The 24,459-nt window shown below is 45.1% G+C and overlaps 1 protein-coding gene across 10 annotated transcripts in view; it reads right to left on the bottom strand.

Moving 5' to 3' along the window:
* ppef1 (protein phosphatase, EF-hand calcium binding domain 1) overlaps positions 1 to 24,459 on the bottom strand; it is an 85,316-nt gene that overhangs the window by 57,043 nt on the left and 3,814 nt on the right. For 3 of the 10 annotated variants that reach the window (XR_006313108.2, XM_043700222.2, XM_087993145.1), the window contains exons 2-5: positions 21,291 to 21,356; positions 17,682 to 17,864; positions 10,885 to 10,932; positions 275 to 402 (exon numbers count right to left, since the gene is read on the bottom strand). Coding sequence is in view for 9 of the 10 variants with exons in the window: in XM_043700222.2 (XP_043556157.2) it covers positions 275 to 402; positions 10,885 to 10,932; positions 17,682 to 17,736 (231 nt within the window). In the remaining variant the exon portion in view is untranslated. Of the gene's footprint in view, positions 1 to 274; positions 403 to 6,111; positions 6,209 to 10,884; positions 10,947 to 17,681; positions 17,865 to 20,732; positions 20,840 to 21,290; positions 21,357 to 24,459 lie in introns of those variants that run through there. The other 7 variants (XM_043700224.2, XM_087993144.1, XM_087993143.1 and 4 more) reach the window with 5 other exon arrangements.

Below are 24,459 nucleotides of genomic sequence, written 5' to 3'. Positions count from 1 at the left end.
CTCACTACTGAGGACAAACTGTAGTTGCTGGCCATTTCCTTATTCCCGTTTTTAACCAGGGGTGATCTTCGCATGAATCTCCAGTACTCTGGCAATGCCCTGAGTCAAAGGAAGATGGGAAAATCAGGACTTGTATCTCCACAATTTTCTCTCTTGTATCCATCAATGACCTGAGATGCATCTCATTTGGTCCCAGGATCTTGTTCGTTTGAGTACAGGTTGCTAGGCGATCATACAACGATGATGAGGATTATTCAGTGAGAATGCTGTTCACCTGTAACTGGTCTTGCTCTCCTGAATACTCGATAGATTGAAAAATGCTCCATGTGTAGCGACGCCTCATCTCCATTCGTGCCACATAGCGACGATACCAGCCCTGAATCAGGATGGCTGCTTTAATGGCTGCATAATGAGAGGGAAAAAACAATGTCAGAAACAGTTCAGAAAAATTTATATTCAGTCAGGAGGGGAACGATCACACGCACTGACTCAAACTGGGATACAACCCTACACACACTGACTGTCATTGGGGGACAATCCCACACACACTGACTGTCACTAGGATACAGTGCCACACACACTGACTGTCACTGGGATACAGACCCATACACACTGACTGTCACTGGGATACAGTCCCCCACACACACTGACTGTCACTGGGATACAGTCCCACACACACACTGACTGTCACTGGGATACCGTCCCACACACACACACTGACTGTCACTAGGATACCAGTTCCACACACATGCTGACTGTCACTGGGATACAGTCCCACACACATGCTGACTGTCACTAGAATATAGTCCCCCACACACTGACTGTCACTGGAATACAGTCCCACACACATGCTGACTGTCACTAGGATACAGTCCCACACACACACTGACTGTCACTGGAATACAGTCCCATACACACTGACTGTCACTGGGATACAGTCCCACACACACACTGACTGTCACTGGAATACAGACCCATACACACTGACTGTCACTGGGATACAGTCCCACACACACAGTCACTGGGATACAGTACCACAAACTGTGACATTTTCTGGGATACTGCTCTACAGAGACCAGATTATAGTCCCACAGACGCTCTCTCTCAAACAGGTTACAGTCCCACAGACACTCTCTCAAACAGGTACAGTCCCACGGGCACTGACTCTCAAACATATTACAGTCCCAAAGACACTTGACTCTCACAAAGGTAAATATCACAGACACTTGACGCTCATACAGCTACAGGGAGAAAGTGAGGACTGCAGATGCTGGAGATCAGAGTCAAAAAGTGTGGCACTAGAAAAGCACAGCCAGTCAGGCAGCACCCGAGGAGCAGAATAGTTGATGCTTCAGGCATAAGCTCTTCATCAGGAATGTGGTCACATTCCTGATGAAGAGCTTACGCTCGAAACGTCGACCCTCCTGCTTCTCGGATGCTGCCTGACTAGCTATGTTTTTCCAGCACTACACTTTTGACTCTCACACAGGTTACAGTCCCATTGACACCACTCTCAAACAGGTTACAATCCCATAGACACTGATTCACAAATAAGTTACAGTCCCACAGACATTGATTCTTAAATAGGTTACAGACTCACAGAAGCTGACTCTCACACAGTACAGTCCCATTGACACTGACTCTCAGATTGGTTACAATCCCATAGACACTGTCTCACACAGGTAGAGTCCCACTGACACTGACTCTCGCACAGGTACAGTCCCACTGACACTGACTCTCACACAGGTTACAATCCACAGGCATTCTCAAACAGGTACATCTCACAGACACTAACTCTCAAGCAGATTACAGTCCCATTTACACTGACTCTCAAACAGGTTAGAGTCACATGGGCACTGACTCTCAAACAGGTTACAGTCCAACTGACACTGACTCACAGACAGGTTACAGTGTCGCTGATACTGATTCTCAAACAGGTTACACTCCCACAGACACTGATTCACGAACAGATACCGTCCTGCAAGACACTGGCTCTCAAACAGGTTACAGTCCGATAGATACTGCCTCTCCAAAAGGTTACAATCTCACAGATTCTGATTCACAAACAGTTCGAGTCCCACAGATACTGACTCAACCGGCACTGACTCTTAGACAGGTTACAGTCCCACCGGCACTGACTCTCAAACAGGTACAGTCCCATTTACACTGAATCTTAAACAGGTTGGAGTCTCCCAGACACTGACTCTCAAATAGCATACACTTCCACCGACACCATCAAGCCTATATTTTTCTCCGTTTGTTATTTGTGAATTGTAGGAATCATTCATAGGCAGCAATGTGTATTGTGTAACGACAATGTTAAATGTGACCTGTCCCTCAGCGAGTATCCAGCGTTTTGCTCAGGATCAAATTATTATATCATTTTCAACTGGAAATGCTGGAGCAAATCGAATTGATCCCCTGAATGAGATTGGCTGAGGGAAAAATTATCTTGAAACTATAGCCAGTAGGGATAAGATTTCAGAAAACAGGAGGATGATGTAAAGCATAAGATCTTTCATTCTGTTCACGGGAAGCACTTGATTCTCACTGTGTCTTCCTTTAAGACAGAATTCTGAACATCATGTAGGTTTGTAAGGACCAATTTATTATAATATTATTATTATTATAATATGATATTAATTTATACCAATTTCACTTTTCTGAAAATCTCAATCAGATTTGCTTAATAGCCAATGACCTGCAGGTAAAGATGATGTCATTTGCACATGCTCAGTATCATGCCACTGTCAGAACTCTTCCTGACTCCTGGCAACATGATATCCTCCTTTCTTTGGTTCTCTACCACCCTCTGCTACTTAAGCAGTGACATAACATGCACAGTAGATTTGAATTGAGTATATCTCCAGATTTATTGTCAAAGCAGGGATAGTCTCACCCACTGTCAGCAGTGTCGTAGCAGCAGGTCAAGGACACATTTGCAAATTCTCAAAATCACAATTCACCATTAGGTGAGCACCTTAAGATCACTGACACCTTCAACCAGCACACACTGCTTCTGGAAGGAGAATTAAACAATCCCCACCCTTCCTTTAATACCTGGAGTATTGGCTGGAGAGGGAGTGCAACAAAAGTTGACCACACTGATTCCTGGGATGGCAGGACTGATGTATGAAGAGAGACTGGATCGGTTAGGTCTACATTGAACGGAGTTCAGAATAATGAGAGGGAGAGCTGACAGAAACTGGATTAGACAGGCAAAATGCAGGAAGGATGTTCCTGATGGCAGGGGAGTCCAGACGCAAGGGCCATTTTGGACTGAGATGAGGAGGAATCTCTTCACCCAGAGAGTGGAATTCTCTAAACAGAAATCTGATGAGGGTAAACATTGAATGTTTTCAAGAAGATATAGCTCTTAGGGATAAAGGAATCGAAGTGTTTGGGGAGGATGTGCAAACAAGGGACTGAGTTTGATGATCAGACATGGCCTACTCTTCTATAATGTTTCATAGGGGCAGGCAGCATATGTAAGGAGCCCTTTGGCACAATGATCCTGTGCTGGCTGATGGATAGTGTTGCTGATTATCTCTCACTCTGCTCTTTTCCCTTCTCCAATTCAACTATTTATCCAATTGCCTTATGAAGTTTATTACTGAGCCTGTTTGCACTAGTCTTCCAGGCAACACTTCCCACATCACAGTGACCTGCTGGTGAAAACTACTCTTTACACTTTCAATCTGCAATTATCTTCCATTCTTTTCCCACCAAAAATAGACTCTTCCCACTTACACAATCAAAACCATCCACAATTAGATTACCTACAGTGTGGAAACAGGCCCTTCGGACCAACAAGTCCACACCGACCATCCGAAGAGTAACCCACCCAGACCCATTTCCCTTTGACTAACATACCTAACCTTTGGGCAATTTAGCATGGCCAATTCACCTGACCTGCACATCTTTGGATTGTGGGAGGAAATTGGAGCACCCGGAGGAAACCCACGCAGACACGGGGAGAATGGGCAAACTCCACACAGACAGTCGCCCGAGGCTGGAATTGAACCTGGGACCCTGGTGCTGTGAGGCAGCAGTGCTAACCACTGAGCCACTGTGCCACCCTTCTCAAATTTCCACATAGCTTTCTCCATTCTGAGAAGGACAACCCCAACATCTCCAGACTCGTTTCACCCTAGCTTCACTTGTATATCACTTTACATCTATGTCCTCTCATTGTTTTTTTGCATTTCCAAGTGGGAACAGCTTCTCCATATATACTCTATCCAGACCAGATTAGATTAGGTGATTAGATTCCCTACAGTATGGAAACAGGCCCTTCGGCCCAACAAGTCAGTCACATTAGGGAGATTTAAACATTCCTTAGATAAGCACATGGATGATTTTGGGATAGTGTAGGGGGACGAGCTGAGAATAGATCACAGTTGGCGCAACATCAAGGGCTGAAGGGGCCTGTTCTGCGCTGTTTTGTTCTATGTTCTAAGTCCACACCAACCCTCCGAAGAGTAACCTACCCAGACCCATTTCTCTACTCTATATATATACCCCTGACTGATGTGCCTAACAATATGGGCAATTTGGCATGGCCAATCCACTGACCTGCACATCTTTAGACTGTGGGAGGAAACCCACACAGACACAGGGAGAATGTACAAACTCCACACAGACAATTGCCCAAGGTGGGAATCGAACCCAAGTCCCTGGTACTGTGAGGCAGCAATGCTAACCACTGAGCCACCGTGCTGCCCGTGGCCACTATGTACTCCCACCCTCTTGCAACAAATATTCCATTCGGCTTCCTAAAAGCTTGTTGCACCTGTATGTTAGCCTTCACTGATGTATCAGCAAGGATACCCAGACTCTTTTGTACATTGACACTTTCCAACCTCTTACCACTCATACTTCTGTTTCTCTGACTAAATTGTATAACTTCACATTTTTCAATGTTGTATTCATCTGCCATATTCTTGTCTGTTTACTAAGCCTGTTGAAATCTGAAACTGTTTTACATCTTCCTCACAACACACTCCCATTTAGCTTTGTACCATCTACAAATTTGGAAATACCGAATTTGGTCCAAATCATTGATATATATTGCGAACAGCTGGGACCCCAATAACTGATCTGTGCAATACTCCACACATGCTAGAATAACTCATTTATTCCTACTCTGTTTTCTGTCTGTTAGACGATCATTGACCCATGCTAGTACATTACCTCCTACCACATGTGGTTTAACTGTTCTAACCAGCATCCTGTGGGGACTTTACCAAAAGCCTTCTGGAAAATTAAATATCCATTGGCTCTCCTTTATCAATTTTCTGAGTAACAGCTTTAAAAAAACTTCATGTCCATCAAACATGATTTCTACTACATAATTTATTGGACAAACATTATAAGACGAGAAGTTGAAATGTACTCACAAGTAGAAAAGGTTTGAAACAGTACAAGTGAATGGCCAGTCCTATTTCCCATGGTGCAGTCTGATACAGGAAGAAAAAATGTGGGCAGGAATAATACTCTGCACGCAGTAAAGTAGAGGTGGGTGGCAATATTTAACACATGATGCCTGCCTCAGATATTTATGTAAACTGCTGAATAACTGACAATATTGGAGATGTCATCCTTTTCAGACAACTCACTGGACCTTGCACAGATTCAAATATAATATAAATATTCACAAATAACAGTACAGCACAGACACAGGCCCTTCAGCCCACCAAGCCTGTGCCAACACATAGTCACAGAGTTATACAACACGGACACAGATTGTTCGGTCCAACTCATCCACACCATGCAGAAATCATAAACTGATCTCGACCCATTTGCCAGCATTTGGCACAGTTTGAAAAGCAACCCTGCACTACCCCACTTCTATCTCCTATTTTCAAGCCAATTTTGTATCCGAATGGCCAGTTGTCCCTGTATTCCATGTAATTTAACCTTGTTAACCAATCTACCATGCAGAATCTTGTCAAACACCTTGCTGAAGTCCATATAGACAGAATCCATTGCTCTGTCTTCATCAATCTTCTTTGTCACTTCTTCAAAAAACTCAATCAAGTTAGTGAGACACAATTTCCCATGCACAAAGATGTGTTGACTTTCTAAACTGAAAATCTTTTGCCTCTGTACCTGTTCACTGCTGATTCATAAATCTGTGATGATTACTGGGTATTTTGATATACCATACCAAGATGTTACACAGGTCAAGACCAAGCATGGATCTTCCTCCTCATCAAATGTGCAGATATAATGGAATCTTGGTTTTAAACAATTACATTCTGTCCTCAGTTTTCTGCACAGTAACTTTATTTTAGCCGACTTAGTCCAAGAACAAGGTCTGGAAATAATTGGGATGCAAATAAATTAGAGTTGAGTCGGACATAGAACAATAAAAAGAAATCCTTGTATTTATATAGCCCCTGTCACAATCACCCAAAGTCTCAAACTGCTTTACAGCCAATAGGGTGCTTTGAAAGAGTGTTAACGTTAGAAAACGTGGCAGCTAAAATATGCAAAGCAATCTCTCACACACAGCAACATGATGACATCAGATAATCTGTTTCATTGACAGTGGGATAAATATTGGCAAGGAGAGCAGGGATAGTTTGTGATGCCCTTCTTCAAAAAGTAAAATAGCAAAGCTGACTCAAACATTGAGCTGCTTACTCCTGCTTCTGGTTCTTGCGCAATGGAAGCTATTGCATCCTCCCAAGCTTGGACCTTTATATCTCATCCAATAGAGCTGCACTTCTTCAGTACAGCTTTGATACTTGTGTTTAAATCCTGGAGAGGTACTTGAATCTCATGATTTTCTGGCTTTGGGGTGGGGGAGAGGGTATCTGTCTATGCCAGCCCTCTGAGCCAAGCACAGAAATCGGGAAGCATAGATTAGAATCCCTACAGTGTGGAAACAGGCCCTTCGGCCCAACAGGCCCACTCTGACCCTCTGAAGAATGACCCACCGAGACCCATTCCCCTACTTTATTAGATTAGATTATTATTATCCTATTTTTTACTCCTGACTAATGCACCTAGCTGACACATCCCTGAACACTATAGGGAATTTAACATGGCCAATTCACCTAATCTTGGATTGTGGGAGGAAACCCACATAGACACAGGGAGAATGTGCAAACTTTACACAGTCAGTCGCCCAAGGCTGGAATTGAACCTGGGTCCCTGGCACTGTGAGGCAGCAGTGCTAACCACTGTGCTATAGAACCTATTGTCTTCATGACAGACTAGAACAGTAATTATTATTTCATCATACAGCACAGTGGCTCAGTGGTTAGCACTGCTGCTTCACAGCACCAGGGACCTGGGATCGATTCCACTCTTGGGTGGCTGTCTGACTGGCATTTGCACATTCTCCCCGTGTCTGCGTGGGTTTCCTCCCACAGTCCAAAGAAGGTGGATCAGCAATGGGAAATGCAGGGTTGGGGGGTGCGAGGTGCGTCTGGGTGAGACACTCTTCTGAGAGCCAATGCAGGACATAATCAATGAGATCACAAGAGTGAAAGGTCGGGGAACAAACAACAGGGCATCTTGGATGAGCTTGGACATCGAGAATATGATGAAACAAAAGAATTTGGATGCATGATGAACAGCTGTTGCATTCTTTATTGCAAACCAAATCGAATGCAATAGCTTCAGAGAAGATGCGAAAAGAAAATTAAGACTGACAAAGGGAAGGCATGGGAATAGAATGTCAGTTAACACCAAAGGGAATTCAAAAAAGCAAAATAGTAAGTGAATAGTCAGAAGTGGGGGCTATTAGGGACAAAGAGGGCCGTATCTGCTGAGAGAGCGAGGACGAGGTTAGAATACTTAATGAGCATCTTTCCTTTTACCCACTCCCGGGATGTAGGCATCAGTAGCTCAGTCAGCATTTATTGCCCATCCCTAATTGCACAGAGGGTAGTTAAGTGCCAATCACATTCTTGTGGTCTGGAGTCACATGTCAGCCAGACCAGGTAAAAACAGAAGATGTCCCCCCGCAAAATTGAATCAGACACAATTTGAAAATGATTACATGGTCATCATCAGGCCAGCTCTGTAGCTCCATCTTACTGCCCGATAAGGAAGAGATAAATTAATATGGAAGAGGCTGTTCTCTATAAGGTTTATAAACCTCCTTAGCTCCAATGAAAGACATCCAGCCTATCTAGCCTCTCCTTCTAACTCAAACCCTCCATTTCCAGCAACATTCCGGTAAATCTCATCTGAACCCTCTATAGCTCAATAATATCCTTCCTTTAACAGGGTGACCAGAACTGGACATGGTACTCCAGAAGAGGCCTCACCAATGTCCTGAACAAACTCAACATGACATACCAACTGTTATACTCAAAGGTCTGAGCAATGAAGGCAAGTGTGCTAAATGTGTTCTAGAGGCTAACAAGATAGCCAGGAAGGAACCAAAGAATGGACTTGGGAGAACTGGAAGGGGGCATGAAAAAGCCTTGGCAGTAGGATTAAGGAATAGCACTGCTGCCTCACAGCACCAGGGACCCGGGTTCTATTCCAGCCTTGAGCGACTGTCTGTGTGGAGTTTGCACATTCTCCCCATGTCTACGTAAGTTTCCTCTGTCTGCTCCGGTTTTCTCCCACAGTTCAAAGATGTGCAGGTTAGGTGAATTGGCCATGCTAAACTGCCCATACATTAGTCAGGGTTAAATAGGGGAATGGGTCTGGGTGGGTTACTCTTCAGAGGATCGATGTGAACTAGTTGGGCCGAAGGGCCTGTTTCCACACTATAGGGAATCTAATCTAAAACCCCAAGGTGTTCTGCACTTACGTGAGAGGAGCAAGAGGATGGCCTGAGTGAGGGTAGCGCCAATCAGGGATACTGGAGGGAACTTGTGCCTGGAATTGGAGGAACTTGAGGAGGTCCTTAATGAATACTTTGCTTCAGTATTCATGAGTGAGAGGGTTGAAACTTTATTGCTGGAACAGCACAGCAGGTCAGGCAGCATCCAGGGAACAGGAGATTCGACGTTTCGGGCACAGGCCCTTCTTCGGCCTGTGCCCGAAACGTCGAATCTCCTGTTCCCTGGATGCTGCCTGACCTGCTGTGCTGTCCCAGCAATAAAGTTTCAACTTTGATCTCCAGCATCTGCAGACCTCACTTTCTCCTCGTACATGGATTTTAGCAAGGCTTTTGATAAGGTTCCCCATGTTAGGCTCATTCAGAAAGTAAGGAGGCATGGGATACTGGAAAATCTGGCTTTCTGGATATAGAATTAGCTGGCCCATAGAAGATAGAGGGTGGTGGTAGTTGGAAAGTATTCAGTCTGGAGCTTGGTGACCAGTGGTGTTCCTCAGGGATCTGTTCTTGGACCTCTGCTCTTTGTGATTTTTATAAATGACTTGGATGAGGAAGTGGAAGGGTGGGTTAGTAAGTTTGTCAATGACACAAAGGTTGGTGAAGTGGTGGATAGTGTGGAGGGCTGCTGTAGGTTTCAACAAGACATTGCCAAGATGCAGAACTGGGCTGATAAGTGGCAGATGGAGTTCAACCTGGAAAAGTGCAATCTGGAAGGTTGAATTTGAATGCAGAGTGCAGAGTTAAAGGCAGGATTCTTGGAAGTGCGGAGGAATAGAGGGATCTTGGGATCCATGTCCATAGATCCCTCAAAATTGCCACCCAAGTTGATAGGGTTGTTAAGAAGGTGTACGGTGGCTTTCAGTAGCAGGGGGATTGAGTTTGAGCCACAAGGTTATGCTGCAGCTCTGTAGAGCCCTATTTAGTCCACACTTGGAATATTGCGTTCAGTTCTGGTCACTTCATTATAGGAAGGAAGTGGAAGCTTTAGAGAGGGTGTAGAGGAGATTTACCAGGATGCTGCCTGGACTGGAGGGCATGGCTTATAAAGAAAGGTTGAGGGAACTAGGGCTTTTCTCATTGGAGTGAAGAAGGATGAGATGTGACCTGATAGAGATGTAGAAGATGATGAGAGACATAGACAGAGTGGAAAGCCAGAGATGTTTTCCCAGGGCGGAAATGGCTATCATGAGGGGGCATAATTTACGATGACTGGGGGAAGGTTTGGGGGAGATGTCAGAGGTCGGTTCTTTACACAGAGAGTAGTGGGTGCCTGGAATGCACTGCCAGCGGTGGTAGTAGAGTCAGATACATTAGGGATATTTAAGCAACTCTTGGATACGCACATGGATGATTGTAAAATGAAGGGTATGCAGGTTAGTTTGATCTTAGAATAAGTCAAAAGGGCAGCACAATATCGAGGGCCAAAGGGCCTGTACTGTTCTGTGGTCTATGTTTAACTATGTCTTTTCGTAATGCAGTTTTCAAAGAACTACAGGTAGGTTGCATTCTTGTGAAACCCTGCATTCTAGAAAAATTGTGCTTTAGAAAAAGCGCTTAAAGTGTTGGCGATGTAATTGCGTTAATGTTTAAAAGTTTGCACTTTAGGAACGGTGTCTCCAATTTGTCAATTGTGTTACAGCGATTTCGCATCAATGAAACACACGTTATAGCAGAACGACCTGCATGTTTCTGAAGCCCTAGGTCTCTGTGTTCTACAGCACTACAAGGCCCTAGTTTTAATTGTATAAATCCTGCCCTTGTATGTTTTACCAAAATGCATATCTAATTCTGGTCACATGAGTGTCACCAATTTTATTTGCTCCACAATAGGTTGGCGTGCCTTCAGTTTTCTTAACCCTGGAGTCTGGGACTCCCTCCTTAAGTCAGTCTTTCATTCTGTATCTCTCTCCCTTTCTGGCTTCAAGACACTCCAAGTTTCTGCTGTTCTTCCCATGAGGAAGTTGCAATGTGGAGTGCAGCCAGTGGATGTAGATAAAAGGTAAAATCTTGCTGGTTAAAATATGGATAATGATAGGTTTCATAACATGACACATTGGACAGAATCAAACACTTACCTGCAAAAGGAGGTGGAGTTCTTGCCAACTCATCTGCCTGGGAGGTAACTGAACAAAAGAATCTGTAAGTTTTACACAATCAGATCCCAGTAAACAGAGAGGAGGAAATTAGCTTACTCAGTAACAAACTGCACTGTACTAAGGAGAAAAGAGCAGAAATAAGGTTAAAAGAGGAAATTGTATACAGAATTCCACAGAAGGTGACAATATGGAAATATTATTCTGTCTGACAGATTCTATACAGTTACTGAGTCCCCCATGTCCTCTAACCCCAAGCATTTATATTCGGCAGATCATCCCCTACCATCTTCAGCATGATGCCACCAACAAACATAAAGAATCCCTACAGAGTGGAAACAGGCCATTCAGCCCATCGAGTCCATACTAACGCTCCAGAGAACATCCCACCCAAGCCCATCCACCCTATCCTTATACCCTTTGCATTTCCCATTGCCAACCCATCCAGCCTACACATCCCTGGGCACTGTGGATGCTGCCTGAATTGCTGTGCTCTTCCAGCACCACTCATCCAGAGGGTGTGGGTAATTTAGCATGGCCAATTCACCTAACTGACACATCTTTGGACTGTGGGAGGAAACAGTCAGCATGGGGAGAAAGTGTTTTTTCCATGGCACTCCTCAATCATCATGACGTCCAGCTCCCTCTTTCCAGGGCACCTTTCCATGTGGATAGCAGCTGCCCTTTGAGTGAACTATATTGAAACTCTTTAAATTTGACCACAGTGGTAAAGCCTGCTGCCCCGTGGAATTACCCAAGAGCATGGACAGCCAACTGTTCCCCATCGTTTCCTCAACCAATGTGGATAAAGCGAGGAGCTAGAGAAAGCACTGCAGATCAAGCAGCATCAGAGGAGAAGGGGAGTCGACGTTTCAGGTCAGAATTTTTCATACATCAACCAATCCCATTCGCCTTGCCAACCAGTCGTCAGCACCTTGTTGTGATTGGTTTAAACTTGGCATTCTTGTCTGTATCCTGGTGAGTACAAAATAAAATGCCTCAGCAACATGAATCTCCTTGCAGTGAGATTCAGCAAGTTCAACAACTTCAGAAAATAACCTGTGCCTCCTGCCCCAGTAGCTACCTGACACAGGAGCAGCGCTTCGAAAGCTTGTCTTTCCAAATAAACCTGTTCGACCATAACCTGGTGTTGTGTGATTTTTAGGTTTGCCCATTTTGTTGGTGATATTTTGGTTTTCCCTTTTTAGCCTTTCCTCCCCTCCCCCATCCCTGCCTCCTTGACCTTCAAGAACCTATTCCACCTCAAAACCTTCCCCATTCTGACAAAAGGTTAAAGCAATCTGCTATCCTCGCCCCTCAGATATTGTGTCTGACCTGCTGAAACTTTCTGACCCTTTTGGCGTTTTACAGCTCACACCTAACATTTTCTAATATAGTTGTTGTATTCTGTTATTTCTCTGGACCCTTTGAATTTCCCTTTGTTTTCCAAGAGAATATGATGAATGGAAACTGAGCCATACTTATCACTGTGTTCAGATTGGGGATAGCAAAGTGTGGCTGTAGTCTAATTTGGTTTTAGTATTACTGAAGATGCCAATTTGCTGAGGGACAGGCACATTTAATTAGCTATTCAGTTGCACTAGGAGTTCCTCAGAGAAAGATGAGCCAATGCTTTCTCTGACACTTAAGATAGCTGGGTGGTGAAGAGTCAAACTGGAGTCTAGTCTTTCTCTATTTATAGACTCTCAGGATCCAGCACACAGCTCCAAACTCAACAGAGTCTCAGTCTGCTCCCATTCATAGCACCACAAATGAATCTGCCCCAGTGAACAGTCACCAACTGGACACACCGTTTAATACGTAACCTTTACTATGCTGTTACTTACTGCTCCTACTTTGGCTGTAAGAATGCGAAAAGCTGCAAGTTAAGGCCAAGCAGCTACAGTTTAGAACAATTGACAGTTACTCATTTACATAAGACCCATTTCCAACACAATGGTGCATATGATTAGATTAGATTCCCTACAGTGTGGAAACAGGCCCTTCAGCCCAACCAATCCACACCGACCCGCCGAAGAGTAACCCACCCAGACCCATTTCCCTCTAACTAATGCACCTAACACTATGGGCAATTTAGCATGTCCAATTCACCTAACCTGCACATCTTTGGACTGTGGGGGGAAACCGGAGCACCCGGAGGAAACCCACACAGACACAGGGAGAATGTGCAAACTCCACACAGTCACCTGAGGCTGGAATTGAACCTGGGACCCTGCTGCTGTGAGGCAGCAGTGCTAACCACTGAGCCACCATGCCGTGGTATAGCAGAGGGAGAAAGAGGTGTTCAATCCTTGGAGCCATCGCTATCCTATTGATATTATCAAACGAAACAATCAGGCCAAGTGACTGTGACAACACAGCTTCCTTTTCAGCAGCTAGACAGTTTCTGCCAACGAGGCCTGATGGAATTCAACATCTCCACAGGTCAAAAGTCAGATTGCATATAGAACAATGGGAGACTCATTATGACCAAAATTCCATTAAGAGGTGCTCAGCCAGAACAACAGGGAGATTGTATATTTTCACAGTTTCAGCCAAACCCCTTTGTACCATGAAGTAATCATATCTTCGAAAGGGATGGGTACACCTATAAGATCTCATCTAACCTCATTGGGTACTGTGGCTCCTGCACTGGGGCTGAAGTGAGAGAACATTCAGAAGGGCAGAGAAACAGGGGAATAGAAGGACACCTAGCAGTCATTCTCTCACTGAAGGTTTGGCCGGCGAAGACTCCAAGTGAGACCACCTTTGTACTAAGAAAATCTCAAGTGCTCTGTCAAGAGAGCTCAGTGAATTGAATCAAACAGTTCAATCAAATTCACCAGCTCGGGTAGTGAATGTGTTTTTCAGGCAGTCAGTCTGCTTTGCAGTAAAGCTAACTGAATTTGTTGTGTAAAGATTGTTTCTTTAACCTGCGAGTGTTTTAATAAAATTAAGTTTAAACTGCAGTCCATTGTTTGTCTCAAACAGTAAGAGCACCTGTATAAACGCATTTTATGAGCAATAAACCTGTTGGAGTGTCTTTATAGAATATTTCACCGACAACAAACCTTCGGTTCTTTTTCAGTGCTACCACGTGGAATGATTTCTGATTGTTTGAGGTTTGTGTATTCATATACTGTGTCCATTTGCAGCATCCTTATGTTTGAGCTTGAATCCCTGGGTTGGAACCCAGGACTTGATGACTGAAGAAGGTGTGTTCATTACATGGACAAATAGGTTGGGTATCCAACTGTAAATGCTTCCAACGCACCAATAGCAGGCAGTAAGAGCCACAGAAATTCCTGGCCCACTATACTTCACCAGAGGTGGCAGCTTATGGTGAGCTATTCCAGGCAGAACTGGACTATGGAAACAGACATGAGCATGTGCTCTGACTGCCTTGTGCACCACAACATTTTCAAGTGGAAGGAAGGAGAGGACTTTTGCGGGTGGTGGGGTCTGGAATGCACTACTTGGGAGAGTTGTTGAAGTGGGAAATCTCAGGGTGTAGTGCAGGAAAGTGCGACTAGTGCAGATAGTAATATATTTTTATATAGCAGAGTTGATGCCCCACACGACCTCTTGTGTACTGTATGATTCTACAAACAGACTGGAACATGTAAGGCAGTGGCTGGTCTGAGCTATCACAATGATGAATAGGCTGAGTGTCATTCAGGTCAATAAAACACATGTTACTTCGGAACATGGAATCACTTAAGGAGGCCTTCTGATCAACAAAGGAACTCTAAAATTAGTAATATTCTAATCTCACTGTCCTCCAAATAATTCACCTCCATTCTACTTATTCTGGAACTTGTTCCTTTTCACATTCATCCAGATAATTCCAAATCTTAACAAGTCAGTGCATTTCAGACGTCTTTTCTTGAATCTCCCTTGGAATTTTGACCAATTACCTATTTCTTCTGGTTATTAACCTCCAGCCATGAGTTTCTCATAATCTCCAAAAAACAATTCATAGGGAGTGGGCATCACTGGCTGGGCCAGCATTTACTGCCCGTCCCTAGCTGCCCTTGAGAAGCTGGTAATGAGCCGCCTCCTTGAACCAATGGGCGGCACGGTGGCTCAGTGGTTAGCACTGCTGCCTCACAGCACCAGAGACCCGGGTTCAGTTCCCACCTCAGGCGACTGACTGTGTGGAGTTTGCACGTTCTCCCTGTGTCTGCGTGGGTTTCCTCCGGGTGCTCTGGATTCCTCCCACAGTCCAAAGATGTGCAGGTCAGGTGAATTGGCCATGCTAAATTGCCCGTAGTGTTAGGTAAAGGGGTAAATGTAGGGGTATGGGTGGGTTGCGCTTCGGCGGGTCGGTGTGGACTGGTTGGGCCGAAGGGCCTGTTTCCACACTGTAATGTAATCTAAGTAACCTAATCTAATCTAATCAATGCTGTTCATCTGCTGTGGGTTGATCCATCATGCCCTACGGGAAGGGAATCCAGGATTTTGACCCAGCGACACTGAAAGAACGGTGATGTATTTCTAAGTCAGCATGGTGAGTGGCTTGGAGGGGCAGTTGCAGTTGATGGTGCCCCCATGTATTTGCTGCCCTTGATCTTCTAGGTGGAAGTGGTCATGGGTTAGGAATGTAAGGATTGTTGGTGAATTTCTGCAATTCATCTTGTAAATGGTACACATTGCTGCGACTGAGCATTGGTGGTGGAGGGAGTAGATGTCTGTGGAAGCAGGCCATCTGGCCCATCGTGTCCACACTGACTGAGCATCCCATCCCAACCCATCCCATCCCTCTAACCCTGTATTTCCCATAGCTAATCCACCCAGCCTATACATCACTGGACACTATAGCATGGCTAATCTATGTAACTTACACACCTTTGAACTGTCGGAGCACCAGAGGAAACACATGCAGACACAGGGAGAATGTGCAAACACCACACAGTTGCCTGAGGTGGGAATCGAACCTGGGACCCAGGTGCTGTGAGGCAGCAGGGCTAACCACCAAGTCAAGTGGTGCCACTCAAGTCGACGGCTTATCCTGGATGGTGTCAAGCTTCTTGAGTGTTGCTGGAGCTGCACCTATCCATCCAAGTGGGGAGTAGTCCATCACATTCCTGACTTGTGCCTTGTAGATGATGGACAGGCAATGGGGAATCAGAAGTGAGTAACTTATTGCAGGATTCCAAGCCTTCAACCTGCTCTTGCAATTATAAGGTGTGTTCCATTCAGCTTATGCTCAATGGTAACCCCCAGGATGCTGATAGCAGGAGAATCATTGATGGTCTTGGCAATAAATTTCAAAGAGTGATGGTTAGGTTCTCTCTTGTTGGAGACAGCCATTTCCTGTCGTTTGTGTGATGCAAACGTTATTTGCTGGACACCAGCGCACACCTGGATATTGTCCAGGTCTTGAACATGGACTGCTTCAGTGCCTGAGGAGTCATGAATAGCACTGAACATTGTGCAAACATTGGTGAACATCCCACTTTTAACATAATGTTGGAGGGAAGGTCATTGATGAAGCAGTTGAATATGTTGGGCCTAGGATACTACCCTGAGGGACTCCTGCAGAGATGTCCTGGAACTGAGATGACTGACCCTCTGCAACCACAGAAGTAAAAACAATGACTGCAGATGCTGGAAACCAGATTCTGGATTAGTGGTGCTGGAAAAGCACAGCAGTTCAGGCAGCATCCAAGGAGCTTCGAAATCGACATTTCGGGCAAAAGCCCTTCATCAGGAATAAAGGCAGTGAGCCTGAAGCGTGGAGAGATAAACTAGAGGGGTTGGGGGTGGGGAGAAAGTAACATAGAGTACAATGGGTGAGTGGGGGAGGGGATGAAGGTGATAGGTCAGGGAGGAGAGGGTGGAGTGGATAGGTGGAAAAGGAGATAGGCAGGTAGGACATGTCCAGACAAGTCATGATTCCTGATGAAGGGCTTTTGCCCGAAACGTCGATTTTGCCTGTCCTCGATGCTGCCTGAATTGCTGAGCTCTTCCAGCACCACTGATCCAGAATCTGGTTTCCAGCATCTGCAGTCATTGTTTTTACCTAAGTCATGGGGACAGTGCTGCAGAGGAAATGACCTGGGAGTTGCAGTGGGAGAGGGACTCCCTGAGATTCTTGTAGAGAGAGGAGGAAAACTTCTTCAAGGCCGGCATCCTTGCAAGAGGATTCGCAGTAGGGAAACGTCGATTTCGAAGCTCCTCGGATGCTGCCTGAACTGCTGTGCTCTTCCAGCACCACTAATCCAGAATCTGGTTTCCAGCGTCTGCAGTCATTGTTTTTACCGAGTTGATTTTAACCCGACTGCGAATCCTCTTGCAAGGATGCCGACTCTGCAGCCACAGCCATCTTCCTGTGTGCCAGGTATCACTCCAATCTATGAACAGTATAGAGTCATAGAGATATACAGCACAGAAACTGACCCTGTGGTCCAACTTGTCCATGCCAACCAGACATCTTAAATTAATCTAGTCCCTTTGGCCAGCATTTGGCCCATACCCCTCTAAGCCAACCAGATGCCTTTTATAGTTATTCTATCAAAATCAGTTACGAGTTTGATTGAATTTCTCTGTGAATTATAAAACTATGTTTTGAAAAGCTGCAAAGTTTCTAACATAACCTTGCACAACTGGTGATTGAGAATTGAAATATTCTAAGCTGACTGAACAAAAGCCATGGTTGCACCTATTTAGATTCTGACAATTGTGCTTGGCCCACAGGCTAACCTGTTGCTTATTAATGAGGAGGCTAGTGATGTAGGAGGTTTTCAAAACTGCAGCGTGCTTCTGTCTGTACGTACCTCTGTCGGATCTTCTTGACTGGTTTTCCATGACAGCTGATGAGCTACATCCCATCTCTATTGCCTCGGAAATTGAACTCAGTATCACAGGCACCAATACCCCTTCCCTTGGAAGCTTCCTCTCTGTGGCATTCCTTCCAATCCTGGGACTATCAGGAGTAAATCACCAAATGAAGCAGCATTCTAGAAGAAAAGACGGGGAGAAAAGGTGATGTCAAGGAACGAAACAATTCTGCAAGGCTAGCGATCAGACTGCTGAGGGAGTCACAGAACCTGAAACCTGATCTAGGACTTCCAACCAAATTAATTATTACACATGGAGTGCTGGTGGTTTCATATTGCTGTCACACATCTTAGCCACTTGTCATACCTAATAACTGAAGGGTTATTAGGTGTGACAAGTGTGACAAAAGGTTCTCTTTTGGCGTTTAACAGCAAAACTCCTATCAGTGTGTAGGAATCGACCAAGCGGAGATTTCATGGTGGGGGAAGAAGGCATGTCATTCCGAATTTTGTACCGGTAAGAGGCCTTGGCAAAAGCCGTGGTAAACTATCGAAACAGCTGGAGTACACCGTGTAGTTCTGGTCACTTTCACCTTAGGAAGGATGTGATTGCACTGGAGGGGATGCAGAGGAGATTCACCAGGATGTTGCCTTGGCTGGAGTGATTCAACGATGAAGAGAGATTAGATAGGCCACAGTTGTTTTCTTTAGAGCTAGTATTTTTACCTTATCCATGCCCCCCGTGATTTTATAAACCGCTGTAAGGTCACCCTGCAGTCTCCAATGCTCCAGGGAAAACAGTCCCAGCCTATAGCTCAAACCCTCCAATTCTGGCGACATCCTTGTAAATCTTTTCTGAACCCTTTCAAGTTTCACAACATTCTTCCTATAGCAGGGAGACCAGAATTACATGCAATACTCCAAATGTGGCCTAACCAATGAGTTGTACATCTGCAACATAACCTCCCAACTCCTATACTGAATGCTCTGACTAGTAAAGGAAAGCATACCAAATGCCTTCTTCACTATCCTATCTACCTGCAACTCCACTTTCAAGAGTAACAAACCACTGCACTCCAATGTCTCTTTGTTCAGCAGCATTCCTCAGGATCTTACCCTTATGTGTATAAGTCCTGCTCTAATTTGCCTTTCTAAAACACATCACCTCATATTTATCTAAGTTAAACTAAATCTATCACTCCTTGGCCCATTGGCCCATCTGACCAAAATCCCATTGTACACTGAGGTAACCCACTTCGCTGTCCACTACATCTCCAATTTTGATGTCATCTGCAAACTTACTAACTATACCTCCTATGTTCACATCCAGATCATTAATATAAATGACAAAAATTAGTGGACCCAGAACAAATCCTTGTGGCACACCACTGGTCACAGGCCTCCAGTCTGAAAAACAACCCTCCACCACCACCCTGTCTTCGAGTCAGTTCTGTATCAAAATGGCTAGTTCTCCCTGTATTCCATGAGATCTAACCTTGCTAGTCAGTCTCCCATGAGGAACCTTGTCGAATGCCTTACTGAAGTCCATATAGATCACGTCCACCACTTTACCCTCATCAGTCCTCTTTGTTACTTCTTCAAAAAACTCAATCAAGCTTGTGAGACATGGTTTCCCATGCACAAAGCCATGTTGACTATCCCTAATCAGCCTTTGCCTTTCCAAGTATATCCTGTCCCTCAGGATTCCCTCCAACAACCTGGCCACTTCTAATGTCAGGCTCACCGGTCTATAGTTCCCTGGCTTTTTCTTACCATGTGTCTTAAATAGTGGCACTACGTCTTCTGGCACCTCACCAGTGCTTATCGATGATACAAATACCTCAGCAAGAGGCCCAGCAATCACTTCGCTAGCTTCCCACAGAGTTCTAAGGTTCACCTGATCAGGTCCTGGGGATTTCTCCACCTTTATGCATTTTAAGACATCCAGCAACTCCTCCTCTGCAAAGTGGGCATTTTTCAAGATGTCACCATCTATATCCCTACATTCTATATCTTCCATGTCCTTCTCCACAGTAAACACTGATGCAAAATGCACATTCTCCTCGTGTCTGCGTGGGTTTCCTCCGGGTGCTCCAGTTTCCTCCCACAGTCCAAAGATGTGCAGGTCAGGTGAATTGGCCACGCTAAATTGTCCGTAGTGTTAGATAAGGGGTAAATGTAGGGGTATGGGTGGTTTGCGCTTCGGCGGGTCGGTGTGGACTTGTTGGGCCGAAGGACCTGTTTCCACACTGTAAAGTAATCTAATCTAAAATACTCGTTTAGTATCTCCCCCATCTCCTGCGGTTCAGCAGCAGCAGTGTGTACTATCTACAAGATAGCTTCTTCAATCACATTTTCCAAACCTGTGACCATTCCAACTAGGGAAACAAAGGCAGCAGATACATGGGAACATGACAGAATGACATTGAGGTCTCATGCTGGTGTACGCATCACTGCACTAAGCATTTCCTCATTTATATTGTGGGTAGAATCTTGCCTGTTGTGTGGAAGATGGGAGTTCAATTCCTTGGTGGGGAGTAGCTGATATCCCTAAGATGGGTTGCGTGCAAGTTATGATATGCCTTTTAGGGGTCTCTTGTGATAGTGATAGTAGTAGTGTCCCTACCTGTGAGCCAAGAGGTCTGGATTCACGTCCTACTTGCTCTAGATATGTATAATGTCATCTCGAATTGGAGAATATCTGTGCACATTATTGAAAGAGGCCATTTAGCCAATATGTCCACGACAACCTTCTGAAGCGCATCCCACACAATCCCTATACCCCATGTTTCCCATGAATAATCCACCTAGCCCGCACACCCCTGGATACTACAGGGCAATATAACATGGCCAATCCAACTAATATGCACATCTTTGAACTGTGGAAGGAAGCCAGAGCACCCCAAGGGGACCCACACAGACACAGGGAGAGCATTCAAACTCCACAAAGACAGTCACCCGAGGATGGAATCGAACCTGACTTCCAGGCGCTCTGAGGTAGCAGCACTCACCACTGAGCCGCCATGCCACCCAAGATGTAAAACTTACCACTGAAGCCTTAGCAAGTTCTTCCAAGGAGCAGTTCTTACTCATCCACAAATAAGGGCAAAACACTGCAGATGCTGGAAATCTGAAACAAATGCAGGGAGCACTGGAGAAACTCAGCAGGTCTGGCATGATCTGTGGAAAGAGAAACAGAGTTAATCTTTAAAGTCCAGTATGACTCTTCAGCACAATTCTCAAAACACTAACTCTGTTTCTCTTCGGCTAAAATATCGCCAGGCCTGTAGGGTTCCTCCAATGTTCTCTGTGTTTGGTCCTTTATCTCCTTGGCCAGTTGACATCAACTAATCTTTTACAGGATGACAGCAATGACCAGTAGTCAGTTGAATCCTCATTAAATCCACAAAATTGTCTCACATGCTTTCTGGAACCCGGTGTACACATCCACAACAGTATTTCCTGCATTAACTCTCATCATTACCTGGGAGAGTCAGGGGTAACTTAATTAAAATGTTCTTTTTTTTCTGTTTTCAACAGCAGGAAGAACAGGAACTTGGACCAGGGGCCTGTGGGGAAAGGTGATTTAAATCTTCAAAGCCTTACCTCGAGCATCGGAGCCCTCCATTTCTGTTTTCAGCAGCAGGAAGAATGCAAGAGTGGGCCAGGGGCCTGTTGGGAAAGGTGAGTCACTGATTTAAAACTTTAAGCAGCAGCAGCACCTCAGAGAGCAGAGGGTTCTGGGAAAGGAGGGACTTGTTTTTCCTTTGGCTATATAAGTGAGTGTTTTCTAAACCCAAGTCCCTACCCTTCTAGGGCCTCCCACCCAACCACCTCCTCTAACCTTGGACACCAGGGACACATCAGGTAAGCTTCTTTTCTTTTTTACTTTGTGACTAGTGGACTAGCAGGGGATGGCAGTGCAGGGAGAGGGATGTTCCTCCTGCATGATGTTTGAGGTGAGGGACGCTATTAGTGTCCCATCCAAGTACATCTGCAGGAAGTGCACCCAACTGTCCCTCCTCCAAGGCCACGTTAGGGACCTGGAGCTGGAGCTGGATGGACTTCGGATCATTCGGGAGGCAGGTGCTGTTGTAGTTAAGAGTTACAGGGAAGCAGTTACTCCTAGGCACAAAGAAAACTGGGTGACTGTTAGAAGGGGGACAAAAAACAGTCAGTGGTTGCTCCCCTGAAAAACATGTATACCGTTTTGGATACTGTTGAGGGAGACGACTTACCAGGGGCAAGCAGTGGGGCCCAGATCTCTGGCACAGAGCCTGTCCCTGTTGCACAGGAGGGAAGTGGGGAAAAGGAGGAGAGTGTTAGTCATTGGAGACTCAATAGTTAGAGGCTCAGATAGAAGGTTTGTAGGGAATGAATGAGACTCACGGTTGGTGTGTTGCCTCCCAAGTGCCAGGGTCCGTGATGTCTCGGATCGTATCTTTGGGGTCCTGAAGGGAGAGGGTGACCAGCCTCAAGTCGTGGTCCATGTAGGTACCAACAACATAGGCAGAAAGAGGGATAGGGATGTAAGGCAGGATTTCAGGGAGCTAGAGTGGAAGCTGAGAGCTAGAACAAACAGAGTTGTCATCTCTGGATTATTACCCATGCCACATGATGGTTACCTGGGACTTCAATGTTGTGGTCATTTCAGAGACATGGATAGAGCAAGGTCAGGAATGGATGTTGCAGGTTCCAGGGTTTAGATCTTTCATTAAGATCAGGGAAGGCGGTAAAAGAGGGGGAGGTGTGGCCTTGTTAGTCAAGGACAGTATAACGGTGGCTGGGGGAACTTTTGATGAGGACTCATCAGCTGAAGTATGGGCTGAGGTTACAAAGAGGAAAGGAGAGGTCATACTGCTGGGAGTTTTTTATAGGCTTCAGCAGAATTCCAGGGATGTGGAGGAGAGGATCGGTAAAATGGTTCTGGATAGGAGTGAAAGGAACACGGTGGCCATTCTGGGGGACTTTAACTTCCCCAACATTGACTGGAAATGCTGTAACTCTAGTACGTTGGATGGATCAGTTTTTGTCCAATATGTGCAGGAGACTTTCCTGACACAGTGTGTCGAAGGGCCGATAAAAGGGAAGGCCACACTGAATCTGGTGCTTAGTAATGAATCAGGCTAATGATTTAGTGACTGGGGAGCACTTTCGAGAGAGTGACCATAATTTGGTTATGTTTAGCTTAGCACTGGAAAGGCATGGGTACATGCCACAGGGCAATAGTTATAGATGGGGGAAGAGGAATAATAATGCGTTTAGGCAAGACTTAGGATGCATAGAATGGGGTAGCAACATGTAGTGGATGGAGACAATTGAAATGTGGAGCTAGTTTAAGGAACAGATATTGCGAGTCCTTGAAAGTACAACCCTGTCAGGCATGGAACTGTGGTTTACTAAAGAAATTGCATCTCTTGTTAAGTGGAAGAGGGAGGCCAATATGATGTTGAGGCGAGATGGTTCAGATGAGGCGATGGAGAGTTACAGATTAGCTAGGAAAGATGTAAATAGAGAGTTAAGAAGAGCAAGGAGAGGACATGAGTAGTCTTTAGCAGGTAGAATAAAGGAGACCCTAAAGCTTTCTCTGGGTTTGTGAGGAATAAAAGGATGACTAGGGTAGGAATAGGGCAGAAGTGGGAAGACAGAAGTGGGAAGTTGTGTGTGGACCCTGTGGAGATCGGAGAGATGCTAAACGACCATTTCTCATCTGTTTTCACTCAGGAAAAAGAGAATATTGTAGAGGAGAAGACTGAGATACAGGCTATTACACTAGAAAGGATTGCGGTTAATAAGGAGGAGGTGTTATCAATTCTAGAAGGTGTGAAAGTAGACAAAACCCCTGGGCCAAATGGGATTTTTCTGAGAATTCTCTGGGAAGCTAGGGAGGGGATGGTGGAGCCTTTGGCCTTGATCTTTGAATCATCATTGTCTACAGGTTTCATACCAGAGGACTGGAGGATTTCAAATGTTGTGCCCTTGTTCAAGAAGGGCAGCAGAGATGACCCAGGTAATTACAACTTCTGTTGTAGAAAAGGTTTTGGAAAGGATTATAAGAGATAAGATTTATTATCATCCAGCAAGCAACAATTTGGTTTCAGAGAGTCAAGATGGTTTCGTCAAGAGCAGGTTGCGACTCACAAGCCTCATTGAGTTTTTTGAGAAGGTGAACAAGCATGTAGGGCAGTTGACGTGGTATACATGGACTTCAGTAAAGTCTTTGATAAGGTTCCACATGGTAGGCTGTTGGAGAAAATGCAGAGGGATGGGATTGAGGGTGATTTAGCAGTTTGGATTAGAAACTGGCTTTCTGTAAGAAGGCAACGAGCGGTGGTTGATGGAAAATATCCAGCCTGGAGTCTGGTTACTATTGATGTGCCACAAAGGTTTGTTTTGGGACCAATGTTGTTTGTCATTTTTATAAATGACTTGGGCACAGGAATAGGCGGATGGGTCAGTAAGTTTGCAGATGACACTAAAGTCGGTGGAGTGGTGGACAGTGTGGTAGAATGTTGCAGGTTTCAGGGGCACTTGAATAAACTGCAGAATTGGGCTGAGAGGTGGCAAATGGAGTTTAATGCAGATAAACGTGAGGTGATTCACTTTGGGAAGAATAACAGGAAGGCAGAACACTAGGTCAATGGAAAGATTCTTGGTGGTGTGGATGTGCAGAGGGATCTTGGTGTCCATGTACATAGATCCCTAAAAGTTGCCATCCAGGTTGATAGTGTTGTTAAGAAAGCATACGGGTGTTAGGTTTTATTGGTAGAGGGAT

The sequence above is a fragment of the Chiloscyllium plagiosum genome, unplaced genomic scaffold, assembly GCF_037043375.1.
Source record: "Chiloscyllium plagiosum isolate Xiang-an unplaced genomic scaffold, Cpla_swu_hap1 HiC_scaffold_12, whole genome shotgun sequence".
Classification (NCBI taxonomy): domain Eukaryota; kingdom Metazoa; phylum Chordata; class Chondrichthyes; order Orectolobiformes; family Hemiscylliidae; genus Chiloscyllium; species Chiloscyllium plagiosum.
This window is presented reverse-complemented; position numbering and strand designations above follow the sequence as displayed.